Genomic DNA, 22,362 nt, shown 5'->3' with positions numbered 1-22,362 from the left:
TTTTATCCAAATTTATGGATTCTCTTTTATCATCCATCTTACATTTGTTGCTTTATTCCCATTCATGAACCAGACCTGTACTTACGCATTTTGTGTTGCATTGTTCGGATTCCATTAGCTCTTCAGGCACAAAGACAAAATAGCTGGTGGACTTTATATTTTACGCATCACAAACAATAAAATAGAAATTGAACATTTCGTATCAAAATTCGAAGTTACTGTGATACTTCATGCTCATAAATTGGTGGAGTCTGATTGGTCAGTATGATTAGTCAGAAACGCCAAGAAATACGCTCGAAGCTGCATCCAAATGTTAAACGACCGTACATGATCCAAACACTGCAATTGGCTCGCGTATGCCATACCACGATCCATGTCTTTTAGTAGGCATGCCTACAGGCATGCTCTAAAAACCCCCTCGGCTCCGACTCTCGATCATCCCTGGGTCAGTGATGATCTGCTTGCAGCAACTTTCCGTCGCTTCGCCAACGGTCAACGACGACATGGCAGCTGCGTCCCCGGCCCACTGGAGGCGCGAAGACGACTTGCTCGGCGCCGGAATACAGCACTGGCTGGCTTTGGGGTATCTCCAGCGGAGGATATCGCGTGTCTATTTGGGCGAAATGGGAGAGAACATATGAAGTGGACTGACCACCCGTGGCAGAGATCGCATGTCGATACTCAAGGTATGTGGGACCGAAGCCAACGAGTCCAGCAGAATTAAGTTACTAACTACTTGAAAGATTTGAGTAGCTATGCTTTCGCAACCGCCGAGACTGCGCTACTCTTCTACGACCATAATCCCAGCATTGACCCGCGTATCCCGAAAGAACAAATTTTGACTTCGCGGCAAGAAAGTGAACCAACACAGGCGCAAATATTCGAAAAGTTCCTGGAAGGGAAAGATTGGGGAATTGAGGATGCTCGAGACTTCGCCCGTCGGTTGAGAATTGACCTCCACCGAGAGCCGGAATACAGTCGTCGGATTTTCGACAGTTTGCTTATGCGCTCAACGAAGGATTTGACGCAAGCAATAAAATTCCTGGATGACCCGTTTTTGAACGTTTGGGGAGCCGGTAACTACCTTGTCGCAGTGAATTTGTTTTTGCGAACGAAAACAAGGCGATCAAACCGGACCGCCGTGCTGAACGCAGTCTCCCGTGCCCTCGAGCTGGGATTGCTTGCATCGGATGAACTCTGTTCGATCTTAAAGGCTTTGCCGCATATCCTTGTTGAGCGAAACAAGACTCTGGCATCATGGGACCAGAAAGCATTGCTAAAGCACTACCGTGCTATGTGGCAGGCCATCGGACGTTGCAACATTCTGGGATATAGTGAATTAGAGAAAGAAATTGTTGATTCATGGCTTGAAGAACTCATGAGCATCGGCGACTTTCGTTTCGCGGGCGAAATTATTGTTGCAACTCACACTGCCAGGCACGATGTTCATTGGCCCTCGACCTTTATTTTGACATGGCTGGACAAATTCAGTGAAAATTTTTCGACGAAATCTAGCCAGTTCCCTGTGTCTTTGTTACAACGACTCGACCCTGACTGTGCAACTAATTGTCTTATCGACGTCACCGAACGCCTGGCCGCTGTTGAGCAGAAGCAGGATCGAGATCGACAGCTTGAGCAATGGAGAGATTGCCTATTGAACATGACTGACGCTTCGTCAATTGCACGTTCCCAAGTATGGTCAGATCTGACGCAGGCCTTCACCCAAAACCTCGAGGGGGTATTAACTGCCCTCCCTACGAATTCCAATCTACCTGTCCAACAGCAAATTGTACTTCGCTTATGGGTCTTGCGCACGTTGAGTCGATCTATGGGGCCCATGTATCACTCGCATGCCAGAGCAACTGATCGCTCTATCTATTTGTTGCTCAATCTGTACGAAACCACTATTTCGCAGACGGAAGGAGCTTTCCTTGCAGACCTATTGCATGGCATTCACATTCTGAACCTTCCATATAACGGCCTTCTTCTGCTCGCAGTTGACCTCAAGTTAAGGAAACTGGTCACCAAAACCACCCGCCACACCCTCGAACGACTTGAAACCTCTCAGGTCTCTTTGGCAGATCTCTGGACAGACCCAGCCACCTACAACGGAGTCAAGACCCTTTTCTACGGTTACTTTGAACGAATGTTCAATCGGCTGGATCTCTTGAGTCCTGAAACCACAGAAGAATGTCTTCGCCTCGCCAGAGTAGGTGACTCAAAAAGCATCTGGTCGATCACCAGGCTCCTGCGCAACCATACGCCATTCAAACTTTGTCTCCACAAGGCCTGGGTGCCCATGCCACATGCGGATGAGAAAGTTCTCGTCCGCTACCACCCCGGACCACGAGACAGCAGATGCCCTGATCCTTATGCTGCCGTTGAATTCATCCACCAGCTGGCTGTCGCATTCTCCTGCTGCCAGCAGTTGACTCCCTCTCGCTCCTTTCACCTTATCCACTGGCTTTACGACTACCTTCGCAAACATGGTGGGCCTGTCTACCCGTCTTTGGTACGGGCAATGTACCATGCTGGTGTGGTGCGGTATCGTCGTGAAGGACGACGCATTTCGCCTACTCAGTATGAGTATATCATGTGGATCATTGAGAAGTTTGAAGGACAGGATGTTGTTCGAGAGCTTCATGAGGGACCGCAGATTGGCCGGTCGAGTGCTGGTTCATATCATGAATAGATTCCTCGGATCCTTATGGCTGCTTTTGTACATTTAATAGATTTGTAAATTAGAGATACCATATCATCCGTTGGGACGACTGAATACATAGTACCATATACCATATCCAACTATTACTGTCATACGTGCTTCTCATTCCGAGTAAGTTGTGGATATAAAGAAATTTGATTGATTTCATTGATCGACTCGAATACTTCAGGTGTAGAGGCGTATCATTCCACAACCAGATCGAGCCAATCGTCTTTCATGAATACAACGACGGCAATGAGACACAAGCCCAGTGTATATTAAATCGCCCCAGGAAAATAAGACCACTAGCGTGAACATCACCTGAACCCTAACCCTCAACTCTCTAAACGTCAATATCCATATCTCCTGCAAGGTTGGAGTCCCCAGAAAGAGTCTCAATTGTCACATATTTCTTCATATCTTCCTTTGTGATGACCTTCTGGTTCAACCAAGCAGTAGTACCACGAGGGAAGCGGTAGTTCCGCTCCTTCTGTCCACGCTCGTTTGGCTTCTCATAATTGCGCATCAACTTAGTTGGCTTGTCGTTCTCAATGACGCAGACATCAACGTTGCTACCGGATCCCAGGTCATTGAAGATACCGGCCTTGATGGCCTCTGCACACAATTCAATAGCCTCCTGCTTGTTCAGATCGGGCTTCCACGTCGACTCAAACACCGACATAGCAGCCAAAGATCCGGATCCCATCGTCACATACGGCAGCTTATCTGTGGAACCGTGCGCGTGCACAGTGTACAGACCAACTCCGGTTGGGTCAACACCCGCGACAACCAGGTACGCGCCAATGTGACCTTGGTACCGGAAGAGGTGCTGCTTCAGCATGGTCATGCAGGTGATCACACGGGGGTCGCGGCCTGTCGATAGGGAGTGGAGTTCGACGTTCGAGCTGATCAGCGCGGTGGTAAATTCAGTGTCAGCGGCGGTACCGGCACCGGCACACCAGATCTTCGGGGCGATGTAGTGGAGCTTCTCGCAGTTCTATATTCCAGTGGCGGCGCTTTGTTAGCGGGGTGTAATCCGAGAGGCTTTCTGGTGTCATTTGACATTGTTTTTCGTACCTTGTCTGCTACTATGGGTCCGCTGGTGGCTCTGGTATCTGCTGCAATCTGTAGTTCCCCACAATATCATGTCAGCTTGCGGTCCGCCATTCCTGTCTTCGTTGGATTCTGGATTCTGGATCCTGGGTGACCGTACCACAACACCATTATCGAAAATGCATCCCACGATTGTTGTACCCGTACTGGTGGCTTTAGGGAGGGGAACGCCCCTGGCGTGAAGAGCCGCGTTGCGGTTGTAGTTGGAGAAGTCGAAACCTGGCATCGTGAAAATGCAGGGGTGGACCGTTTGGGAAAGGTATGGCTAGTTGACGTGTAGTAAGGAGATGTTTGCTGTATTCAATTTGGGAGGAGCAGATGGGGATAGGTAGGGGAGAGGAATCGATGAGAGCAAGCTGAGGAAGTTGAGAGCTGTTTGAAGTGACGAAGCTCCCGCAGCCTAGTTTACCTGAGTGGAGGGAAGGCGGTGAGGGGGCTTCAAACTATAGTCAAATTGACTATGTAATTACAATCTAAACACAAATAGAGACGTAAGAAATGGCAAAGAATTCTGTTTCTTTTATCTATAGAAATGGAAATCTGCAAGTATGCTCTTATACTATGCGCTTCAGACTGATTCCTCAAACCATGAAGATATTAAAGCTGTTGAAGCTCGTTGGTGCCTGACCCGCAAGGCAACACATAAGCAACCGCGTGTTTTTGCCTTCAACATTTTCGGGCATTCAGCATCTTCTCCGAGATCTGGCAGCTTTACTCTTCCTCCCATCGCGGACTCACAAGACCCTCACTCCTCTCTCTTGGTTTGGGGAGAGACTGCGTCACGATTTTTACGCGTACTCTACAGCTTTTCAACCGGAGTCCACAGGCACTCCCCCGACGCTCTTTCTCATCCACGCCTCCGAGCTCACCATCGCTCAATGCTTCCAGGACCAACTCACCTTTAGGCGACTCTCCTCGTACAGTATCCGCCGATCATCAGCGACTCAAAATGGCTTTCAATATTGTGCAATCTCACACTGGAGCCGAGCTGGGACCGGAGTTATCCGATGTCTTTACAGATGTATGTCTTCCATACAAGCTTTGATGACCCATGGTGGGTTATGGCTAACATTACATTTAGGAAGTCGGCTTCAAGGGCCTCTCTGGCGATGCGAACATTCGGTTCCTACCCACCCCTTGGTCCGAAGACTCCCTTCCCTCCCCGACCTCTTCTCTCCTAGCTGTCGCTCAGACTCAAGGACTGGTTGTTGGCGCCGGCCCTGACGCGCTTGTGATCGCAAGCACCGAGTCAGTCAGAAAGGCCATCCAGGTACCGGCAGGAGAGGATCAACAAAAAACGAAGCCGTTTCAGCCGCAAGCTACTATCCCTCTTCCCGCGCGGCCTACACATGTGGCTTTTACCGCGAATGACGATGCTTTGATCCTGGCCACAGAAAATGGCTCCCAATTATCCGTTTTCAAGACCTCAGACATTGTGCAAGGGAATGCGCAGCCGGCCATATCTATTCCTACCAACGGCGCATCGATTCGGGCACTTGCGCCGAACCCAGACCCAAACTCTACTCTTGTTGCTCTCGTCACTGCCAATGGCGAGCTGTTGGTCGCGGACCTGAAAGCTGGAAACCTAGTTTCAGGCGCCAACGGTCCATTACTGAGAAATGGAGTTAGCAGCGTTGCGTGGAGCAACAAGGGGAAGCAACTCGTGGCTGGTTTGGTGGATGGAACGGCGGACCAGATGACCCCCGATGGAACATCGAAGGCAACAGTTCCTCGTCCATCCGATTTGGAGGGCGATTGTCATGGTAATTCTTGATCTATTCCTCCCTCCCTTGGATATAGTTGCTAACAAGGGCCCAGTTTCCTCTGTCGCATGGCTTGAGAACGACGTGTTTTTCATGGTCTACACCCCGAGTGCTACTGACGATGGCAATGGACAGAACCCGCCATCATTTTACTACATAATTACGAGACGAAAGCAAGCACCTTTCCTCATTCAGAAACTCCCCGAAATTTGCTCCACCATGGGCTTCGGGATGAAGCGCTCACCTGCATACAATTTCACTGTCCGACTGCGAGACTATAAACCTGCTTTGAAGGACGTCTTGATCGTCTCGTCTACTGCATCTGCCGATGTTGGCCTTATAACCCGGTCTGAACAGCCCCTTGCCAGTGACGACACTTCCAAGGCACTTGTTGGCCAATTTACAACCACAGAAGTTAATGATGATGCCAAAAGAGCTTCTGTCCCATTGAAGGATTCTGTCGACGAAACTTCTGTGATTGGTCTTGCTGCAGACCTTTCTTGTAGTGAGAATGTCAATTCACCCATCGCGGGTGAGGAAATTCCAGAAAGCTCAACCCCTCTCCCTGGGCTTCTTCTTCTCAACAATGACGGCATGCTTTCCCACTGGTGGTTCATTTACTCTGATGCTATTCGTCAGAAAATTCCGTATGCTGGTCTAGTTTCAGGTGCTCAGACAACACCGGCAACCTCTCAAATTCAACCCCCTGCTGTTACCCCTGCCCCGGCACAGCAGCAATCCGCCTTTGGACAATCTTCGTTTGGCACTTCATCGGCTATGGGCTCATCTACCTTCGGTAACCAAGCAGGCGGTGCTGGCGGTACATCCTTTGGAAGCCCATCCGCCATGGGGTCGTCTACCATGGGCGCAACGGCATTTGGGAAGCCATCGTTTGGTACCCCGTCTCAAATGACTGGGGGGTCAACCCCAGCCTTTGGCAAGCCATCGTTCGGAACTCCTTCTCAGCCTGGTATTGGATTTGGCTCTGTGAGTACACCGGGTCAGGCGCAGTTCGGCAAGCCTGGATTCGGTGCCACAGGTGCCGCGGCGTCTCCTTTCGGACAGCCCAGCACCCCCGGGAAGTCACTCCTCGGAACGGGGGCTGGCACTGCTGGAGGCGGTTTCAGCGCATTCTCTGGTGGTGGCGGTGGAGGATTTAGTAGTTTGGCTGCATCCAAATCCACTGAGTCGCCGTTTGGTAAGCCTGCGGGACAGAGTGCCTTTGCCGCTACGCCAACGTCTTCGCCGTTTGGAGCCAAGCCACAAACCGACACAGCTTTCCTTCCCTCTTCCAAAGAGGTGAAGAATCCCTTTGGTGGTGGTGCTTCGGGCTTCACGCTTGGTTCCTCCTTTAAACCCGATGGCACGGCTGCTACCGATTTACCCAAGTCTGACACCAAGTCTTCGGGAGCGTTCTCCTTTGGTGGATCTTTCGATGATATGGTCTCATCATCCGATAAGACAAGCCCCCAGGCAGAGTCCATGGACGACGTTGAGGATTCTACTGTTGAAGCCCCTGCGCCGCCGGTAAAGACTGAACCGAAGACTATTTTCGGCAAGCCAGCTCCCTCAGCTCCCACTATGTTTGGGAAGCCGACGCCGGCCACAACATCGCCCTTTGGGAAGCCGGCGACGTCCACAACGTCCCCGTTCGGAAACCCACCGTCCACCACATCGCCATTCGGGAAGCCAACGTCTACCACCTCGCCATTCGGCAAACCGACGTCTACAGCATCTCCATTTGCAAAGACGGAAAGTAAAACTTCGTCGCCATTTGGCAATGCAGCCGCCAACGCTCCATCGCTATTTGGTAAGCCGACGTCTGAGCCTGCACCGAAGCCTACCAGCCCCGTCGAGACGAAGAAGCCGAGTTTCTCCTTGTTTGGAAACAATACATCCACTCAGAACACCACTCAGTTGTCCTCTCAAACAGAAATAACAAGCCCTCTTTCTGCGCCTTCTGACAAGACCGCGACACCGAAGAGAGAGCAGTCTGTTTCTACACCTACTTTCTCCTCGTCCTTTGATGCGCCCCTACCTCCTGATCCTACCAGCAGGGATAGTTACGGCCCAGGCGACACATCGGCGTCCTCCAATGTTTCTAAGAGCTCCATTGATGATGCACCACTCCCACCCGATTTCACTGTTTCAAAGAAACTCCCCCAGAAAGACGATGTGGCCGATGCACCACTTCCACCGGATTTCCTGACTCAAAAGAAATCCCAGAAAGTTGATGTCAGTGATGCACCACTCCCACCGGACTTCCTTTCCCAGAAAAAGCCTTCTCCCAAGGCTGAGGAAGCCCCGCTTCCTCCAGACTTTTTGAGCAAGCCCAAAAAGGCCGATGACAAGCCGTCTGTTCCTGAGGATGCCCCATTACCCCCAGACTTCATGAAATTGAAGCCTAAATTTGGCTCCGCGGAGGAGACTGTGCCCGTTCCGGATGAGTCGGAAGCAGAATCAGATGTCGTATCAGAGGCAGAATCAGAGGCAGAATCAGAGGCAGAATCAGAGGCAGAATCAGAGGCAGAATCAGGGGAGGGAGAATCAGGGGAGGGAGAATCAGAGGACGATGCCGAATTAGATGCAGAGGAATCGGACTTCACGGATAGTGGTGAAGAAATCACGCACGACGAGACAGAAATGCCAAGTCCTAAACACTCAGCACAGAGTTCTTTCGGAGGATTTTCCGACAAAAGCTCCCTCACTGGAGGCCTCTTCGGAGGAGGGTTCTCAAAGGCTGCCCCGAAACAAGCACAGCCTAAAAGTACACTGTTTGGAGAAATTCCGAAGCAACCTCTTCTTCCACCCCCTGGGCGCGCCGCTCCAAATACTCGTGAGCCTTATCGATCGCCAAGCCCTACCCGTGCCAAGCCGCAGAAGAGCACTTTGTTCAAAAACCGAAGTGAGAAGCCAGCTGGAAGCGCCTTGCATGCCCGCAAGACTTCCTTGACCCAGTTCGCTCAACGCCGTGGTGAACATTCGAGAAAGGCCAGTGATATTGCCCAAGAGGAGCAGCTTCGCAAACAGCAGGCTGTGCAACAACGCCATGAAGAAGAGGAGGCCTTGTCTCTTTCTGAAGATGATGAGGACGAGAGACTTCGTGCGGATCTTTCTCGGCCAATTGAACCTGCGTCTACACTTGATCCATTCCTCCCACACCAAAATTATATGGGTGAGACGGCCAAGCCGGGTATTCCAGGCATGATCGAACGACTTTACCGCGATATCAATTCTATGGTTGATACATTGGGTATCAATTCTCGATCCATGGAATCCTATCTCTTATATCAACAAAGCTCCCAAGCCCTAGGTGTTGACAAATTAGTGGATATTCTGCAAAGCGACCAGCCCGCCGATATTCTGGATCAAAAGCTGTTTTTGCAAGATATTAATAAACTTGACGAGATTGTCGCTTCCCTTGTTCGCTATCTCAGTGAGCGGCGTGTGCAAGGAGTGGAGGAGAAGCTTGACCAATGTCGTGAGCTACTGGCCAAAGATATTGTCACCCTTCGTGGACAATGCGCCAGTATTCGTAAGACTTTAGACGCACACACAGACACTGGTGCCATCCTCGCTGCACCACTCTCTGCGGAACACGCTACCCTGCAGCACGATCTGCGAACAACCTTCACAGACATTCAGAGCAAGATGGCAGATCTGGAGCAGGGCGTTTCTTTGTTGCGAGCCAAGATTGCTGATATTCCCCGTGCCAACAACAACGCACGGCAGTCGAAGCGACCAACGGTGGAAGCTGTTACTAAGACCATCGCCACTATGATGAGCATGGCTGAGAACAAGAGCAGTGACATCGATGTCCTAGAGGCTCAGATGCGGAATCTCGGTATTGACTTAACCACTGCTGGCACCAGCAGCCGTGAGGGATCGCCCTTTACTACCCCCCGCAAGAATACCGTTCGATTCCCCAATACGCCTGGCTCGGGCTCAATCGATAACAGCGCCTATCACACCCCTGAGTCTGCTTCTCGCGGTGTCAATTTCCGCACCAGCATCAATGGCTCTGCGAGACACAGCCGTCTTCGCAGCGTTGAAAGCTTCGCTCCTGTGCTTGTCCAGGAAGAGAGTGCTCGCTGGAAGGTGAAGACACAACGGCGTCAACAGCTTGTTGGTAACCTGAAGGCGGCCATTGAAAAGAAAGAGATCAAAGTCCGAGGCGTGGATGACCTTTAGGAAGGGTACTGATCTTTGGTTTATCGGAGCGAAGGGAAGAATTGGGCATTTTTCTACTTTAATTTTTTTTCTGTGCTAGCGTGGTTTACTGGGTACGGGAGGGTTTGAAATGAAAGAACCTCGATCCCCCCAAGGGAGTGTACATAGTTTGTCAGCTATTTCTATTTCCTGCAGTTCATGATATGCGTTGACATGTTTTCCGGCATGCTTAATGATGATGAAGACCGGAAAGCCTTGACATCATTTTTCCGTGTGACATCACGTTTAGTTCAACAGTAAGCTTCGAAACAATTACATCTGCATTTACAATCATTACGTGTCAGCACTTCCTCTCTATTCCATTCCTCGCTACGGACCCATGTCTCAAACAATCAGCGAGTTCATCTTCTTCAAGCTTAAGCTATCCGTCCGGCCTGAAGACCCGAGTAACGAGGACGGCCAAAAGCTACTGACTATATTTCGCAACACCCAACACGAAAGCGGGCACCAAAGTTCCGCATGGGGTCGTGCAGTTGAGGATGAACATACCATGGTATGGGCAATAAGTGAGTAATCTAGAATCATGATTTGAGAAGAAAATAACATTGATATTATCAAACACATCTACGTCTCTACACATGGGAGATCAGCTGATTGGATTATAAGATTGGACCGACGCTCGTGGCTCCGCAAGCACGGAAGTCCTCACCCCATACCTTGAACCAGATTCTCAGCCGCCAACGGCAATCTACGCAACTCTCAGCCCATCCCTCTGCAGCGCCGAAGCACTAACCGACGGTCCAGTAACAGAGCTATGCGCATTACCATTCGCGAGCTCGCTGTCCGTTCCTGAGAAAAAGCAGCTCAATGCAGATTTTATCAATTTCCGCAAAGCATTGGTCGAGCAGCTACCAGAGGGGTCAGGCCCAAGGTCATGGTCGATGGGGCATGTGGATCGACCAAGTGTGGTACAACATGCGAAAAGTCCAAGCGGGCAAGCAGTGCTCCATTTCCTGGTCATTGGATGGGAGTCTGTTGATGCGCACAAGAAAGCTACAGAGACGGAGCTGTTTGTCTCCACTATCTCGCCTATTCGTGAAAAGTTGTTGGGACCTATCCCCGGGCTGGAGATGAAGCATGTCAGTTTTCATAAGATCAAGAAGTGACGGACTGATTTGTTGAGGGCTTGATGGAGAGGGGCATGTGAATTAGATAAAGCAAAGTTTTGGATTTCATATGAATGAAAGTGCTGCCTTTGGGTTTCTTGACAATTCAATGTCTCCGGGAGTCAACTGGGAGTGGGTTGGTGATGGTAAAAGCAAGTTCAGGGCTACGGGTATAAAGGGGATGGTGATGGGGCCAAATTCGTGGGATTGGTAATTAATAGGCAAGGTTTCAATCACACGCCTCGAATAAGATACAGCGAGAAAAAAAGGGGAAAGAAAAACGTCAACACCCGTGTGAGTTTGAAGATAAGAAAGGAAAACACAGCGATAGGAAGAGAATCATCGTAAACCACCGTGGACTTTTTGGGCTTGACATTGGCCAAGCTCCCAAGGTAGAAGAGGAAAATATTCGGACTTAGACGCGGTGCTTCTCGCTCTCTGGATCGGGGGTCAGACAAAACATCTATAATTTGGGGTTGGAGGTTTACGCACCAAGTCGGGAATAAAGCATGTACAGAGCCATCTGGTTGCACTCCTGAGTGCCAGTAATGGTCACCAGACGCTCATTGCTGCTCTCTTGCGGCTCGTTGATCTTAATCACACTGCCACTGAGATGGCGTATTTCATTAATCTTAGCGCCGCCCTTTCCAATTATGGCTCCCACCATATCGTTAGGAATGAAAATCTGCTGTGTCATTGGCTGACCGGGCATAGCCGCACCCACCGGAGCTGGTGCAGGCGGGCCTCCACGACCAGGAGTAGGCTGAGGACCACCCACGTAAGGAGTAGGCTGGTGAGGAGCACCTCCAGCGTAGGGAGCTGGCGCAGCACCATAAGGCATGGCAGGTTGGACAGGTGCCGGAGTCGGTTGCATATACGGAACGCCGTAGGCACCTGCTTGAGCACGGTTGGCGTGGGGGTTGTGACGTCTCAAGGTTTCAGGGTGTCCGTACTGGCCACCGGTGGGCTGGGGAACATAGGGGGCGACCTGCATGCCACCAGGGACAGCACCGGCGGGACCACCGCTGCGGGTAGCGTATGCCGAAGCAGCAGGGCCGTTGAACCGCTCAGTCAGTTGCTCCACGAGTGTGACGGCAACGTAGTAGGTCGCAATGTGCACAGCATCCGCAACACCCAGGATAACGAGGGAGCGCTCGGTCGAAAGAGGCAAGCAGCTATCCGAAGCGTTGAGACGCGCGCCAGATGCCTCCTGGATCTCACGAATGCGGCTGCCACCTTTACCAATAATGGAGCCAATGAGAATGTGCGGGATTAGCAAACGCAGCGGGTAGGTCTTGGACTGAGCAGTGGAAGCTGCCTCGAGGGGTTCATTGTTCAGGGTACGAATGATCAGTCCAAATGCCTAGTATAATCAGCATCAAGTTCGGAAATTGAGAATGGAACCAGAACCTACCTTGGCCACCGCATCCTGGAGGCCGCTCACGGTCAAAATCCGCTCGACGGCCCCCCGAGAATAATCGCTGACGGTGCACTTGGCACCAGACAGACGGCGAATTTGGGAAACGTTCTCACCTCCCTTTCCAATCACTGTAGCTGCCTCCTGGCTGGAAATCACGGCCCGGATGTGAATCCAGTTCGACTCATCTTGTGGGGTATGCTGCTCGGACTGGGAGCCAGCCCGTTCACCGTGAGATGCAGTGGACTGGATAGGCTGAGTCTCAGAGTGATCCTTGCCGTTGGGCGCATCGGGGACGACCGTGTCGCCTTGGGTGTCCTTGGAACCATCGATGGTTGGAATCTGATTGCTTGACACGTCCGTCTCGGCTTCGGCATCGCTGCGCACTACTTTGTCCAAGGCGGGTCGCTTGGCCTCGGGTTGGTCGTTGGGGGCCGAGGGGGAGGAAGGGTCCTCGAGAGGACGCTTGGTCGACTGAAGGTTGGAAGGAGAAGCCGACATGATGTTGATAGTACAATCTGCTGTACTGTCTTCACTTACGTGAAAGAAGTCGAGTGTCACGAATGAAATCTGTTTTCTTTTTTATGGATCGTCTATTTACACCAGAGGTTCCCACGGAAAACGTGCTGGTGCTGGTGCTGGCGATCGGGGAAGGGGAGCGGGTGCTTATGAGGTTTGAGTGGAAAAGATGTGCTGTAGAGTCGACGACAAAGTGCAGATCAATGGTGGTGGGGCCTTCCAAAATCCAAGGGAAGCGTCTTCTTTCCTTTTTGCTCTAGATTCCCTTCCGGTGACAATGGAAGCTGTCGGGGGCTGGGGAAATATTTGAGGGGATGGAAGCGAAAAACGGTGAAGGGAGGTGTAGTAGGGCCGTGGATGCGACGGGGGTTGTGCAAGGATAGGGCGAAACTAGGAAAAACCAGGCAATAAAGAGCTGTGCCACTCCAAACCAGTGTCGCCTTAAAGAGAATAAGAAGACACGAAATGAAAAAAAGGAGACCAGAAAAGCTTTGGGGGAGTGACGGGCGTGGGGAGAAGGGGGTGAGGATGATGGAGAGAGATGAAGCGGAGAGAGATGAGCTTACTTGTTACTCGAGCTAATCCCAAAACAGCCAGATCACGTGGTATCAACGCGACGCGAGTTTGTACTTATCTTAATCTACTTTAATACTCTAATCTTTCATAAATCTCTTCAAGTCTACAAGAAACGAAAAAATGGAAGTCTCCGAAGAAACCGTGCGGAAGATCCAGAAATTCGCTGCCAATCGTTCAGCAGCGGAAAAAGAGTCCACAAGCCAAACTCTTCCTGCAACGGCCCTGCATGCCTACGCACGACGTTTAGATGGGACCCTGCGAGAGCTCCAGGAGCAGGTTCGGCGCCAGGAAGATGATCTCAAGAAGGTAGCATTGATGTGCAGTGCTTAGTTTTAAGTCAGTCAGTTAATATCTTTCTAGCTTCGGGAGATTCGTTCGCATGGCCTCTTAGAAGACGAGAACGACCCTTGGGCACGTGTCTCCCATGCACGACGGGCCAAAAAGGCATATGATTCATTGCTCCAAACTGAAGAAGAGCTTCCAGTTACAGACTCTGCTCTGCCTTCGCTGATGGCTACCGAGGAGACATCCAGACTCATTAAAGATAGCAAGGTCTCCGTCTTCGTAACGGCACAGAAGCTATCTGAAGATCGTGAGCAGCTTCGGATCGAGGAGGCTAATTTACGAGATTCTCGCGCGATTTCAAAAGGACTGCGAGAACGACTCCAACGGATCCGCAGTGCCAATGACCGAAAGCAAGAACAAACGCCTTCACAAGTAGCCCAAGAAGTGCTAAGGGAGCAGAAAAAGAAAAATAAGGAGCTGGAACGGGAATCTGAAAGCCTCACAGACTCATTGAACTCTTTTATTGACGAGACCTTGGCGCCTATGCTTGCTGCGGAGGATCTTGGCGGCCCGACAGTGGGGGATGCCTTGGAGGTATCTGACGCAACACTCAACGCGGGTTATACCGCCCATGGGAAACCAAAGAAACAGAAAGTGTCAACAGAGAATGACGGGCAGCAGCGGATCGATAAGTTTGTGCGACGCAACAATGATGGTTCGAAGCCGACGAAGAAACGGGAAGCGGCTGCAGCCGAGGTCCATGAACTTTTGGATGCTCTGCTGGAAGCGGGCACATCCTATGTGGTTTTGGAACGGGACTCGGCTATTTCGCGGTTTCTTGTGAGAGCTAAAGTGGCCCAATTTCATCCACGAGATGCACGGCGCCTGCGGTTGATAGACTTCGGGCGCTCGTTGGCCGGATAGTTGGAAATGGGAGCATGAAAAAATTTTAAGAGGGGGAAAGAAGATGGCATTATGTCTACTTATATCCTAAGGGTAGGTGTACAAAAGAAATGGAACGTGCCTAGTGCCTCGTGCCTTATTCCATGGACAAAATAACACGTTCTGGGGAATGAAACGCCTATAAATGCTTCCTGCACGTAACGCCAAATCATGAAAACTCCACAGAAAATACAAGTTCAAACAGGCATCATTCCAATCGTAGATTTCGGTGTCTTGGCTTTCGTAGAGGTTTTTCGAGGGGCAGCAGAGGCTCGGCCTGCACCACGACTGCCACCCGCGGGGGTCTTGGATCTGGCGCCTTTCGCTTTCCAGCTTCCTGTGGAGCCGCCACCATTTTTCCGGCGAGGCTTTTTGGTGAATGGGCGTTTGCGGCCTCTGGAGCTAGAATCAGCTGGCCCATCGTCATCACCAGGGTCAAAGCCCGGGGATGGCGGAGGTGGAAAATATCGGCTGGTAATATCCTCGGTGGACTCCTCGGGGTGCTGGCCGATATCAGAAGTAGATGCTTGGTCTGCGAAAAGATCGTCACCGTCGCTGTATTCATCGCTGCTGCTGAGGTTGATGACATTGTGGTGGTTGGGATCAGGAACGACACCATTGGACTCGGCCTCTTGTGTCAATTCCTGGTAACGCCGTTTTGCATTGTCTATCAGTCTTAGGATCTGGCGACCATATCGTTTGACTTTGTCTTGGTCGATGCCCGGGAGAGCAGCAAGCTCTGAGGGGTCTAGTGCAAGCATTGGTTAGAAATTTCTCAAAAATTTGGCCTGGGGTCGAAGGTTACCTTTAGGAAATGAGATAGCCATGTCGCGCAAAATGTGATCCGGGAATGGCTGGGTACGAAGACCTTTCTCAACAACGACCTTCCAAAAGTGGTGAGCAGCTGGTTTTGATGAGAAACTTTGGGGGAACTTACATCTTGGAGATACCTCTTGGCAGTAACCTCGAAATCCTCGACAACAGCACGATGAAGATGATCGAGCCGATCCATCTTCTGGTCAGTAGTAATAGGTGGGCCTAATTCACGCACGTTGCCATGTCGCTGCTTTCCAGTTACTCGGATCGGCTCGAAACCATCACTCTCTTCCCCTTCCGAGGAGTCAAGGCGCACCCCGCGTTGAGAGCGGGCCTGTCGACGGTCATTGGCAGATTGGATGGGTGATGACACCATTGTGGATTGAGGGTGGCCAGCCTTCGCTCTCGCGGTTGGCCGTATCGCTGGAGCTTTACCATTGGGAGAGACGCGCACTTGTAGCTTCATTTTGCGCTGGCCACTCTCGAATTCGGTAGCACGGCGGCCAAGTTTGAGATATTGAACCGCGAAGTCCTTGCCATTGATGACATTGTCTTCTGCGAGGGCGTCTTCGCCCAATAAACGATAGAAAAGTCGTTCTGCTTCTCCCCTGTCAAGAGCAGATCCCTTTCCATATCCAGGACATTGTCGATGTGAAGGTGACTTGGGTCTTTTCAAATCGCCACGAAGGACGTCAACACAGTAGAGAATAGTAACCTTTTCACTTAGGTTGACACTGAAATTTCGCACAATCTTGATTGCCCATGATGCGTATTCTGAAAAGTCATGCTCTTCAAAAACAAGATCGGACTTGCAATTATCACACGTATCCCCACAGTCCTCCCGACGAAATTGTTCGTTGAAATAAGCGAGCACTTGTACACGCCTGCAGTCACTGCGGTTTTCACAAAATTGGACAACGTTACGAAGCATGTGCTTTTGTCGAGCCTTTTGTTCATAACTCCCTTCGCCTGAATCAATCATCCGCTTGAGCAACATTGTGTCTTTGTAACCATAATAAAGATAGCATCCGGAGCGTTTCCCATCGCGGCCAGCACGACCAGTCTCCTGGTAGTATCCTTCGAGGCTTTTTGGAATACTGTGATGGATCACGAATCGCACATCGGGTTTATCGATTCCCATTCCAAAGGCGATGGTGGCAACAATAACATGGCATCTGCCCATTTGCCACTGGTTCTGTACCTCCGCTTTCTTCTTCGATGCCAAGAGGGCATGGTAGTGTTGAGCTTTGATCTTGTACTTTGTGGTGAGTTCCGCTGCCACAGTTTCGCACGTCTTGCGCGAGAGGCAATAAATGATACCGCATTGGTTTCGATACGAGCCAGTGATTGTCTCGGCAATGCTAGCCAAGAGTTCATCATTCTTCTTCTTTGGCCGTACCTCGTAGGTCAAATTAGGACGATTAAAGCTTTGTAGGAACACCTCGCATCCGCTCATCTTCAGATTATGCATGACATCCACCTTCACATTTTCCGTCGCGGTAGCAGTCAAGGCCATGATTGGTACACCAGGAAGTTTTGCTCGAACTTCACCTAATTCCTTGTAGTCTGGTCGAAAATCGTGTCCCCATTGGCTAACACAGTGCGCCTCGTCAATGACCAAGCGCGCAAGCCTGTTTCGATGATTGAGTTTCTCGAGTGCTTTAACAAGTATCTGGTTCTTGCTAAGCATTTCCGGTGTGATGTATAACAGCTCAATACCCTCCCCGCCATTTGACAATTGATCAATAATATGAGATCGCTCAGCCTTGTCGGTGTCGCCATTGATCAAGAGGGCGTTGATATTCAGCTTCTTCAGGTGGAACACCTGATCTTGCATCAAACTCAATAGGGGAGAAACAACAATGGTCACGCCCCTTGTGCGACCGGTCTGAACAACTGAGGGAAGCTGATAACACAACGACTTCCCTCCGCCGGTAGGCATCAGTATGAACGTGTCTTTTCCACCGAGGGTTGCGTCAATGGCCTCAAGCTGGTTTGGCCGGAAGCCACGAAGGTGGAACTTATCCTTGAGAACAGTTCTCACTTCGTGGGACCAAGCATAATTAGACCAGAAACTGCTTCGGGCGGGTGACTTCATTGGCGGGGGCATCCGAGAGGTGTTCCCAGAGGTCTCGGCAAATACTGGACGATCCTGGATGTTTCTGTTACTGAAAGACGTCGGCGTTTCTTTGTTAAAGCTTCCAGCAACCTCCAGCATATCATCATCGCTCTCATCCCAATCGAAATCATCCAGGTCCATTGATGGTGAGCCCATGTTTCGAGAAACACGGCTATTGTCGCCACTTCGCGCGGCAACGCTCTGCCCAACCCGGGGAAGAAATTTGTCGCTGCTCGCTTTAGGGCTAACGAAAGAGGTGTGCTGTTTTGGGGGTGAAGAGCCCCTGGTAAACTCGAAGTCTTCAAACTGGTTCTTGAAACTATGAGGGTCGGAATGAAGGTCACTGGACGTTGGGGTATCACGATCTGAAGCCGTGACCAAATCAAATATCTTGGCCCGGGGAAGAAGCTCGTGAATCTTCGTCTCAATTTTTTCCAGCTCTGACTCAACAGCTCGACTTTGTGATAGCTCCGGCATGCTTGTTGGATCAAGGCCCTTGGAGATCAGGCCGATGATTTTCTGCTTTAATTTTTCTTTTCGCGAAACGCAGCTATTGTATGCCCCCTGTTGGTTCTGCAAAGCCTCAATGGCTTGGATTCGTGAGACAAGCATTTTGTTCTCTGCGATGAGATCTGGAGCGGGCTGGCCTTCCATTGCCTGCTGATATACAATCTCGGAGTTCTTTTGCAGTGTCTGTCTCAGCTGCCGAATGGAATCCCCGATAGAAGTTGATGAAAGGGCTACAAACTTCAGAATAGTCTGGTCTTTGGGCTGTGAGCTGGGGGCCTTGAGCGGAGTGGATGACTGAGAAGCTTTCGTGGCTTTAGATAGATTCGTTCGTTCCATTCGAGTCTCCGTCTGCGAATTTTGTGACAACTTGCGACTTGGTGGGCGTTCAAGGAGTGGCCCTCCCGTGCAGTTGCGCTTCTCATTTTCTGCCGGGCTAATCTGAGGTAGTTTGGGATACAGTACTGGATCAGCGTCCAAAATCATATCATCCGCATCCTCTCCCCATGTTTCAAATAGATCATCATCGTCGTCAGAGCCGGCAATGACATGCTTCCGGCGGCTATTCGTAGGAGACGGAGAATCGGTTTTGAACTGTTTGGCACTATTCAAAGGTTTTGTCCGGTTTGACGTCGGAGGGAATTCAGAGATCGAGCCTTTCGGGGCGGTTCGCACTTTAGAAGCATTTTTCGAGAGTGAGTGAAGGTCTGATGTGTATTCATCGCTCTTCCGCTTCTTTCCACGCTTTTCGCCAGGTGGTTCACATGCTGCAGCTGCAGAGTCTCCATCCCATAGTCGGCGTGATTCTCCAACATCTGTTACCGAGGATGAAACGAATCTCACCGGGTCTCCTGTGAGATCAATGGCTTCCACCGTGTCAAAGGAAGGTGTTTCTGGCTTTCGGTTCGATCGAAGTGGGGTTGTTTTGAGTTTCGACGCGAAAGAGGAACGCGGTGGCTCTAGATGGGACTCTATGTGTACCAATGGTTGTTAGAAAGCTTGTGCAGTTTCCTTATCATCATAACCACGCGTACCTGGCACCAGGGCTGTTGTCAAGAACGCCTTTTTCGATGTTGAAGGAGGCTCGTCTTTCCATGTTTCCGGACGGCTGAATAACCGAGGTGTCCTTGTTGACAATGAAGATTGCAGTTTTGCCATATCTTCAATTATAACATCGTCAATTTCCTCGGCATCCTCAATAATCGCATCCAAGAACCGGTTTTCGTCGGAGGTCAGAGGGGGCTGTTGGGAGACACGCTCGTGTTGTATGGGAGCAGATTCAGTTGACAACGACGGGTGCAAGCAGGGGCCTTGAGTAAGCAGCCATTTGAGATGTACAGCAAGATTATTCTTCGTCATGGGGGCGTAATAATCTCATGGCGTTATGGCGATTTCACGGTTTTCGACTGAACAGTTGATCGTCGCGAAACGCCGGAGCGACGCGTCTTGCACGTGAGCGGTCAGAGCTTATCGCATTATCACATTGAAGTCACCATCACAATGCCAAATTCCTAATATTGGGATGATTATGTTTTGATTTTTGATAATTTTGATAAATTATTATAACTCAATAACTAACGTGTATTATGAAAATACGTCTTTTAATTCCAATGGTTATGTTTCGTATAGTAATCAGCACTTACTAGGAACTAGATCTGGCGGGATATTGTATGTGGGGAAAAACCTTTTTTTTTCTATGCCCCGCCAGGACCTGCACGCCTGCAAAAAACCCGTGCAAAAAGTCCAATCCCAGCATGGGCAAGAAAGACAAAAAGTCCGCCGAGCATAAAGCTCGAGTGGCGGCTAAGCAGTCTAAAAAAACCGCTCAAAAGGAAAAGAAGTCCAAAGTTAAAGGCAAAGATGTGGACAGTGACGCCGAGGACGCCGATCTGGATGCCATCTTGGCTCAGTACGCCGAAGAACAAGCCAGGTTTTTGAAGGTTACGGAGATTCCCTCGGAGCCTCCTGCGCCACGCTCGTCGGCCACCGTCCTTGCGTCCCCGTCTAATCGAAATGAATTGTTGCTCTTTGGCGGCGAGTACTTCGATGGAACACATGCAACTTTCTTCAATAACCTCTTCGTTTATTTGATTGATCGTGGTGAATGGAGGGAGGTGACTAGTCCTAATAGTCCTTTACCTCGAAGTGGACATGCATGGTGCCGTGGAGGTAACTCTGGAGGTGTATACCTGTTTGGAGGTAAGATAATCCAAATTTACATATATGCCTTTCCCTGTGCTGTGGCTAAAACATCTTTGCAGGTGAATTTTCATCGCCCAAGCAGGGAACATTCTACCACTACAATGACTTTTGGCATTTAGATACGGTCACTAGGGAATGGACCCGCCTTGAGACCAAGGGCAAAGGCCCTCCGGCTCGAAGTGGTCATCGAATGACTTACTACAAGGTACTGCGAAGCTGATATATCTCTATAGCACAGAAGAGGCTAATCGATGTATAGAACTACATCATCTTGTTTGGTGGATTCCAAGACACTTCCCAGCAGACCAAGTACCTGCAGGATCTGTGGATCTACGATTGCCAGAAATACACTTGGTTCAATCCAACTTTGACAACGGCATCGCAGAAGCCCGACCCGCGATCTTCATTCTCTTTTCTTCCGCATGAAACTGGTGCCGTGATCTACGGTGGCTACTCTCGAGTTAAGGCAACCAGCGGCGGTGGAGGCGGCAAACAAGTCAAGGGTGGTGCTCAAAAAATGGTGTTGCGCCCCATGGTTCATCAAGACACCTGGTTCCTTAGAATCACACCTCCAGCACCAGAGGCACCGGCAGCTGCTGGTCCGACAATCCGCTGGGAGCGGAGAAAGAAGCCCGCCAACACACCAAACCCGGCTCGTGCTGGAACAACGATGGCGTACCACAAGGGGCGCGGTATAATGTTTGGTGGGGTGCATGATGTCGAACTTAGTGAAGAGGGCATTGACAGCGAGTTCTTTGATTTGTTGTTTGCATGGAACACAGACCGAAATCGATTCTTCCCCCTGAGTCTGCGACGACCACGTGCCCCTGGCAAGAAACAACAGGCGAACCAAGGTGCGAAGTCGCGAAACAGAGGCAAGGCTGACGAGGAAGAACTTCTAAGAAACCTCAAAGCACTCGAGGCTAAGGGGGGAATTCCTGATGATGACGACGATGATGAGATTATGCAATTGAGCACACCTAAAGAGGAACCTGTCGAGCCTGCCAAACCCGCAGTAGTCCGCTTCGAGATGCCCCACAGGCGCTTCAACGCACAACTTGCGGTGCAAGATGACACCCTATTTATCTATGGCGGTACATTTGAAAAGGGCGATAAGGAGTTCACATTCGATGACATGTACTCTATTGATCTCGTCAAGCTGGATGGCGTCAAGGAATGCTTCTATAGGGAGCCTGTCAACTGGAACCTCATGGATGATGAAGAGGATAGTGATGAAGATATGGACGACGATGATGAGGAGGATGAGGAGATGGACGACGAAGAAGGCGATTCTATGTCTCTTGATGCCCCATCGACTGCCCCAACTGACGTGACTGTGCCGTCAGTTACCCAAGATATGCAGCAACTTGACGTCGAGGAACAAGAAACCGACGCCCAACCCGACGACAGCCGGCCATTGCCTCGACCTTTCGAGAGTCTCCGTGAATTCTTCAGCCGTACGTCAGAAGAATGGCAGAACCTGCTCATCGAAGCAATGAGGATGAAAGGTCAGGGTGATGAGAAGAGTATCAAGGAGTTGCGGAAAGCTGCATTCGATATGGCAGAGGAGAAATGGTGGGATAGTCGAGAAGAGATCATGGCTCTTGAGGATGAACAAGAAGCAGCCGGTATCGGAGAGGTGGTTAGCATGGCTGATCGGGCTGAGAATGCGGGAGGAGCTGGTCGCCGTCGGTGATAAACTCAGAATAAAAGTATGCGCATTAGTAGAAATTTTGAAGCTTTAAACATTCATTGCCTTCAAGAATGGTTGTTCTGTCTGTGCCAACTAATAAGTTATGTTTATTTTTGGACCACTTATCTCCGAATGCGAATGCACTGTAATGTAGATTGACCCTCGACCATAATTAGCACAATTAACAGGAGGCTAGCCAAGTCTCGATTTAATAGAGAAAAAGCGCCGTACTGGCGGTAGACAACATCGACGTAGGGCTCGTTGTAGGATGGTCCGAAGCTGGACGTTTGCGGCGCGTGGATTTATCGTACTTGCTTCATGGGAAGTATAGTCAGATTAAAAATGATAAAGAATATTCCTCAGTCCGCTTGTT

At 50.4% G+C, this 22,362-nt stretch overlaps 8 protein-coding genes across 8 annotated transcripts; 5 read left to right on the top strand and 3 right to left on the bottom strand.

Annotated features, from left to right (window-relative positions):
- Window positions 1-373: 373 nt before the first annotated feature.
- Window positions 374-2,692, top strand: N7520_006530 (uncharacterized protein; the record flags this gene model as incomplete). The annotated part of the gene is made up of 2 exons (XM_057140464.1): window positions 374-686; window positions 744-2,692. The coding sequence occupies 2 exons, from the start codon at window positions 374-376 to the stop codon at window positions 2,690-2,692; spliced, it is 2,262 nt and encodes a 753-aa protein (XP_056994470.1).
- A 352-nt stretch (window positions 2,693-3,044) lies between these two features.
- On the bottom strand, window positions 3,045-4,040 carry pup1 (proteasome core particle subunit beta 2; the record flags this gene model as incomplete). The annotated part of the gene is made up of 3 exons (XM_057140463.1): window positions 3,045-3,698; window positions 3,779-3,826; window positions 3,915-4,040. 3 exons carry the CDS (start codon window positions 4,038-4,040, stop codon window positions 3,045-3,047), a joined length of 828 nt encoding a protein of 275 aa, XP_056994469.1.
- A 663-nt stretch (window positions 4,041-4,703) lies between these two features.
- N7520_006528 (FG-nucleoporin NUP159) lies at window positions 4,704-9,768 on the top strand (the record flags this gene model as incomplete). Its single annotated transcript, XM_057140462.1, has 3 exons — window positions 4,704-4,835; window positions 4,896-5,577; window positions 5,633-9,768. Coding segments are annotated over 3 exons (4,950 nt in total), but the record flags the coding sequence as incomplete, so codon positions are not given.
- Window positions 9,769-10,126: 358 nt separating this feature from the next.
- On the top strand, window positions 10,127-10,913 carry N7520_006527 (uncharacterized protein; the record flags this gene model as incomplete). Its single annotated transcript, XM_057140461.1, has 2 exons — window positions 10,127-10,313; window positions 10,414-10,913. The coding sequence occupies 2 exons, from the start codon at window positions 10,127-10,129 to the stop codon at window positions 10,911-10,913; spliced, it is 687 nt and encodes a 228-aa protein (XP_056994467.1).
- A 415-nt stretch (window positions 10,914-11,328) lies between these two features.
- N7520_006526 (telomere maintenance protein PBP2) lies at window positions 11,329-12,831 on the bottom strand (the record flags this gene model as incomplete). The annotated part of the gene is made up of 3 exons (XM_057140460.1): window positions 11,329-11,351; window positions 11,406-12,276; window positions 12,328-12,831. The coding sequence occupies 3 exons, from the start codon at window positions 12,829-12,831 to the stop codon at window positions 11,329-11,331; spliced, it is 1,398 nt and encodes a 465-aa protein (XP_056994466.1).
- A 714-nt stretch (window positions 12,832-13,545) lies between these two features.
- On the top strand, window positions 13,546-14,634 carry N7520_006525 (uncharacterized protein; the record flags this gene model as incomplete). Its single annotated transcript, XM_057140459.1, has 2 exons — window positions 13,546-13,731; window positions 13,786-14,634. 2 exons carry the CDS (start codon window positions 13,546-13,548, stop codon window positions 14,632-14,634), a joined length of 1,035 nt encoding a protein of 344 aa, XP_056994465.1.
- Window positions 14,635-14,849: 215 nt separating this feature from the next.
- On the bottom strand, window positions 14,850-19,453 carry N7520_006524 (uncharacterized protein; the record flags this gene model as incomplete). The annotated part of the gene is made up of 4 exons (XM_057140458.1): window positions 14,850-15,400; window positions 15,458-15,536; window positions 15,590-19,065; window positions 19,129-19,453. The coding sequence occupies 4 exons, from the start codon at window positions 19,451-19,453 to the stop codon at window positions 14,850-14,852; spliced, it is 4,431 nt and encodes a 1,476-aa protein (XP_056994464.1).
- Window positions 19,454-19,848: 395 nt separating this feature from the next.
- On the top strand, window positions 19,849-21,992 carry N7520_006523 (putative Kelch repeats protein; the record flags this gene model as incomplete). The annotated part of the gene is made up of 3 exons (XM_057140457.1): window positions 19,849-20,293; window positions 20,356-20,501; window positions 20,556-21,992. The coding sequence occupies 3 exons, from the start codon at window positions 19,849-19,851 to the stop codon at window positions 21,990-21,992; spliced, it is 2,028 nt and encodes a 675-aa protein (XP_056994463.1).
- Between the last annotated feature and the right edge of the window lie 370 nt (window positions 21,993-22,362).

This window comes from Penicillium odoratum (assembly GCF_028828045.1).
Source record: "Penicillium odoratum strain IBT 22623 chromosome Unknown utg000005l_segment0_segment0, whole genome shotgun sequence".
Classification (NCBI taxonomy): Eukaryota; Fungi; Ascomycota; class Eurotiomycetes; order Eurotiales; family Aspergillaceae; genus Penicillium; species Penicillium odoratum.
This window is presented reverse-complemented; position numbering and strand designations above follow the sequence as displayed.